General features: G+C 48.0%; 1 protein-coding gene across 1 annotated transcript; it reads right to left on the bottom strand.

Moving 5' to 3' along the window:
* Positions 1-249: 249 nt before the first annotated feature.
* LOC136060804 (transcription factor E2F8-like) lies at positions 250-1,672 on the bottom strand. Its single transcript, XM_065755600.1, has 3 exons — positions 1,310-1,672; positions 1,058-1,214; positions 250-603 (listed from the first exon to the last, which is right to left on the bottom strand). The coding sequence occupies exons 1-3, from the start codon at positions 1,670-1,672 to the stop codon at positions 281-283; spliced, it is 843 nt and encodes a 280-aa protein (XP_065611672.1). The 3' UTR covers positions 250-280.
* Positions 1,673-5,502: the final 3,830 nt, after the last annotated feature.

Below are 5,502 nucleotides of genomic sequence, written 5' to 3'. Positions count from 1 at the left end.
GAGGATTAAAGCATCAAGTGACATGCCAGCCACAAACATTTGTATAACGCTGTAGAAATTTGTCAGCAACAAGGATGAGAGCAAACAACACAACAACTAGGCAGGGCCAGCACTGAGCCCAGAATTGAGTTTCTACACAGCTAGCATTGGGAAATCAGGTGGATGCCACATCTGACTATCAAACTGTGATATATTCCCATGCATCTCTCCTATCACCTACCCTGTGATTTATCTATTTGTTATAGATATTCATCATCATGAGTGCATGTTGTTCTTGGCGTTACAGGGAAACCTTACCAGCACGGAACTCCATTCCTGGGTGCTCCACGGAACACATTTCTGTTTGCTCACTGGTGCTGAAAGATCTTACCACTTCTTCACTTCTTTTCCCATCCAAATCAAACTCATCCTTGTACTCTCTTTTCTTGATCGTCTCAATTAGGAGCATGTATTTGTTCTCTTCTCCAGCTTTCTTCAAGGTGTGCAGGGTTTTGGCAAGGTTATGCCTCCCGTGCCAGATGTATTTGTTTTGGGCAAGGCGGCTCAGCATGTGCAGGCTCTCCAACACATGCACAATGTCATAGATACGTCTGCGTTCACACTCTGCAGAAATGAAAGGCAGAAACGAAACGTTCTTGGAAACTCCTGCTCCACAATTGCTTTATAATTGTCTTTTAGGTGCTCTCCTACAGTTTGCTGTAACAATTCAAACACCGTTACAGCAGTGTGGTTCGTAACTATGATGGGCTTCATAAAACAGCAGAATATTGGAATTTCACCATTCTGACAGCAGGAAAGCTTCAGCTTTGTGTTAGCGATTTGGACTCTAAGCCATCATTTCCATGTCAAAAAAAAAAACCTACAAACCAACAGGTTTACTTGTGCTCTCCACAAATGTTAAGTTTATTTGCTAAGTTCAGCACGCTGGAGAAGCTGGTTTAAAAGAACTGTGGGAGGAGTGAGGAGGTGGAGGGTTTAAGTGTTCCGGCTGCGACAGAGTATGGCACGATGTCAGGGTGCTCGATGGGCTCGTGCAATAGCACATCCACCAACTTACTGAGCTCCTCAGCTACTTCATCGAGGCAAATGCAGTAGTTCTCCTCAGCGCTGGGGTAATCGGGGTACCGAGCCAGGAATCTGCGGCACAGGGATCCCAGGCTCTTCTCCCTGCGCGTCGTCGGAGCCCTTCCTCGCTCGTCTCCCGGTGAGTGCTCCTACGCAGAGCGAGACGAGAGTCCGGTGTAGAGACGTTAAGGAGCTTTCCTGCCGGCGGGAGGGCTGCGAGGGACGGCCTCGCATGGCCCGCTGCCGAGAGGCAAAGCAAACGGCCCACGGGTACCTGAGACCGGCTCCGCTCGCGGCAGCGGATCTCGAGGCTGGCGGCTCTGATCAGCAGCTTCAGGTTAGCGGTGGGCGTCCAGGGCTCGGCGGGAAGGGCCGCCCCGGGCTTGGGGGGCGTGGCGAGCGGCTGACAGCAGCCCGCCTGCTTCGGGGGAGTCCGCAGCGGCGCGTCGGGACGGTTCTCCTGCGGAGAGAAGCGGGGAGACGGGAGGGACGGGGCCGAGCGAGCGTTACGGCGCCGGGGAGGAGGGGCCTCGGCCGCGGTACCTTGTTTCCGGAGCCCATCTCGGCAGCGGGGGACCGCCCCGCCCCGTCGACGGGCGGAACTCATCTGAGATGCTCTGAGGCGGTCTCTGCAGCTCCGCACGGACGTTTGAACCGAGAGCGCGGAGCCTCCGGTTGGGGCGGGCCCGACCGATCAGCTGGCGGCCTCGCGCACCGCTCGGCCAATCAGAGCGGCGGGTTGGTGGGCCGGCGGCGCGTGCCTCTCCCGCCGTCCGCCCCAACGGCTGCGGCGCACGGGGCGGCCCCGTTCCCGCCTTGCTGCACCTGAGGCGAGCATATCTGCTTTATATGTAATAGGAGCCATAACTGCAAGAAGCCCGCGAACGTGACCATATGCACAGTCCTTGGGTCTCTGCTGACAGTATATATGTTACTAAAAGTCATTTCTTCATATTAGAGGAAAAGAATTGAGGAAAGATTTGGAGCTGAGCCGTCCTTGATGCTATCAAATAAGAAAAAAGGCCCCGAGTGTTCCTGGTTGTGAGCTGCTTCTGGATGCAAGCAGGGAGCGAGTTGGACCGTGACTGTAAGTGCGTGTGTTGATGTAGAAACGGTTGCGGGGCTGAGGTTGGTCCATGTTACTGCTGCTATTGCAGCTCAGGAGCTGCTGGAGTGATTCCTTGTATGACTGTGCTCCCTCAGATGATCTCCCGTTTTCTCAGGCAATGCATGTGATGCTAACAGAGCTGACAGGCCAAAAAATGAGTTCACTCTGCAGAGTTGAAGTTTACCGAGTCGCTCGCCATTTGTGGTTGTTAATCCATTCGTGCACGTGTCAAACGAATGTGATTTCTGTGGGTGTGAATAAACACAGCGAGTTCTTAGTATTTTCAAAGGGTCCTTTCTGCCATTACTTAGGGCAGTAGGGGATGCGTTTCATTTCTTCTAAGGTTAAAGGAAAAAACGTTTCTTTCCTTTGCTGAGGAAAGCTACTGCTTGTGTTATTTGTAGTAAACGATGTGTCGGTTGCCATGTTCCTCCTTTAACATATCTCTTTAGGATGGAGAAGTGGTGGTCAAAATAGCAATAACCAGGCAGCGGTAACAAATTCAAAAGGATGCAGCCTCTGTGTCAGAAGCAGAGCTCCAAATGTCGCAGTTGAGGCTCGCCAGTATTGATAAGTGTTTTAGATGTGAGTAATTGAAACTCGCTGCTGCTCTGTGCTTCTAGCAAAGTGTGAAATTGAGGAACCAGAAGGCAGTGCCGAGTGCAGGGATGCGTGACTGCAGTTGGAGTGCTCGCCTTGTGAGTGAGCAAAGCACTTTACTGTCTGCTCATCTCAGAGTAGAGAGTTCAGAAACGCTCTGCGATGTGAGCAGTCTGGGTCCTGAGCATCACTTCTTCATTTTGCTGCTTTTGGTTAAACGAGAACCAGGCCAGGTGTCAGCGGTTTGCGGGACAGTTTGACCCGGTACCGTGACAATTGAGGCAGGGGACCCACGGGCCCACACCCCGGGGAAGGGGAAGGGGGAAAGGGAAAAAGGAGAAGGGAGATGGGCCCAGGAACAGAACAGCGGCAACGATCTGAGGAGGAAAGCTAATTTACTAAATAAGATATCAGAAAGGAAAATAACACAATATAATATAATTGGAATTGAGGCAAATGAATCAAATAAAATGAGCAAGAGAGAGAGTGTCCGATAAACCGAAGGCCTTACGCTAACGCTGAAGGCGGACGGCTGCAACAAACACCCACTGCCGAGCTCGGTCCCGAAGGGAAGAGAGAGTCCCGTGACTGCAGACAGTTTTTATCTTTCCCTCTGAGCGTAAACACGTAAGAACGCAAAGCATCGCAAAGTCCTCTGGGGAATGGAGTTCTTCTCTTCTGAGACAGGCATACCTGGAACTATCGATGGTCCACGGAGCTGGAATATTAACTCCTTAACTCCAAATGCACTGCATGATGTTATGATGTGGAATACCAGTACCAAAATCATAAAACCATAACACCAGGTCACACTAAACGGGGGCTGAAGATGTCCTTCCATGTGGGAAGACATCTCCTGTGTTCATCATCTCTGCGGGTGTAGGGAGCGGGAGGAAGAGGAGAATGAGCTGACTAGTCCTGTGAAAAACAATGAGAAGTGGCATTAAGTGAGATCCTAGTTCTTGCACAGTAGGTTCTTCAATGCTAGATGGAAAACTAAATAATTATTGGAAAAGATAATAGATGGTTTGGTGTTAATAAGGTGTTTGTATAATAGCTGGAAAAATGAAATGAGAACAACTGAGTGGGCACAGCCCTTCTGAATCAGGAAAATGAGCTTCAGCAGCTCATATGCCAACATGTGAGAAGAGGGGGAGAATGAAGAGAGGGCAGAGTGGAGCTGAGCTGCATCTCATCCCCCAGGTACAACAGCCTGAGTATGGCAACTTGGTACAAAATTAGCCCCAGCCACCATTTACAGCTAGCTCATAAATATATATATTTATCAGCTGCCTCAATACTTTCTAAGGACAATAAAATATTGTAAACATTAGAACTTGCAGCCTGAGTCTCCTCATTTTAGGAGGAAGTCTCCAATACAGTGAATCCAAATCCAGACTTGTGCTCCTTCTCTGCTTTGTCAGTCAGTTCAAAATTCAGGCACTCCACTCAAATCCATAGCCTACCTTGAGTCTGGAGCCTTGTCCATTTCCGGTTATGAAGTAATTGAGTCAGGAGGCTTAGCTGATTGCTAACTTACGGATATATTCTGCTTTCTTCCTTTCTCTGGTTACTATTTCATTCTTTAAACAGTGGAACAAACACCAGTGTGAATATTCTCAAAGGAGCTCTGCGATGAAAGAATGTCAGACTGTGGACAGGGAGCACATTGTGCATAGCTTTTCCCATTGCAATACTTTTCTTCAGTAAAACACTTAAGCAAAAGCAGAATATTTTTTCTGCTACCAATAGGAAGACGTGTAAAGCAAAGGCACGCTGTGACTCCGGACAGCTACATCTAATCTGTCAGCCCTCAAATGATGAGGAAGGTTTGAACCAGGATCCCTTCATGTGCTTGCTAACCAATATGCTTCTCTCTCTTTTATCATAGATCTGGGCTTTAAGCTTTCTGGTGTTAAATTCTGGTTCAAAGGAAAAAAGAAAAAAAGACACTTTCAGTCTATTAGAGTGCTGAAGTATCATCTCATTTCACAGTGTCTCTCCTTAAAAGGTTGTCACAGCAGCAGTAAACCAAAGGTCAGTTAAACACAATGACAAAATGGTAATTTTGTTCTTAGCGCTCCTATATGCATATGAAATGAGGCAACAAAAGATTTCCAGGCCACTGAAAATTCTTGCTCTGTTCCATTTTAACTGACAAGTAGCGCTTAGATAATAGTTGGAAAATAGGAGAAAAGATGATAGCTGTATGTCACTGACACTGGAGTTATGGCTGAAGAGGTGCTTTCATTCTCAGCCTTAATTTTCAGGCACTTAGAGCTTTCTGAATGCATTACCCTTCAGGCTCCCATTACACATGCTTGCTTTAATCCCAAAGGAGGTTTGTGGCATCTTTGCTTGGGCTTTTTCTTCATTCCTTTATTGGGCTTTCTTGGCTATTTGTTTGATCCCTAAACATGCGGAAGAGCATCATGGTTATTTCATCACAAGTTTAGATTTGGTGTTCTGTACCTTGATATCAGCGCTGCTGCAGAGCATCTGTCTTTGGTACAGCAGAGGAAATTTCTTTCAGAGACAATGATTCCAAGTTCTTAAAGCCCACTTCCTCTGGCTTTTACTCCTTGAAATAACCAAGACATTCACTTTTAGAAAGGAGTCCTACAGTGTGATATCATGGCGATATAAATCTCTTCTCATACGCCTCAAAGGATTTGAACTGGAGGGATTCCTGCGCTCTTTAAATGCAGGGGCTGCTGCTGCCGGCCCTA

The sequence above is a fragment of the Cyrtonyx montezumae genome, unplaced genomic scaffold (genome assembly GCF_038088225.1).
Source record: "Cyrtonyx montezumae isolate F1298 unplaced genomic scaffold, pur_monq_1.0 scaffold_10, whole genome shotgun sequence".
NCBI lineage: Eukaryota > Metazoa > Chordata > Aves > Galliformes > Odontophoridae > Cyrtonyx > Cyrtonyx montezumae.
The sequence above is the reverse complement of the archived record's forward strand: the minus strand, read 5'-3'. Positions and strand labels throughout refer to the sequence as shown.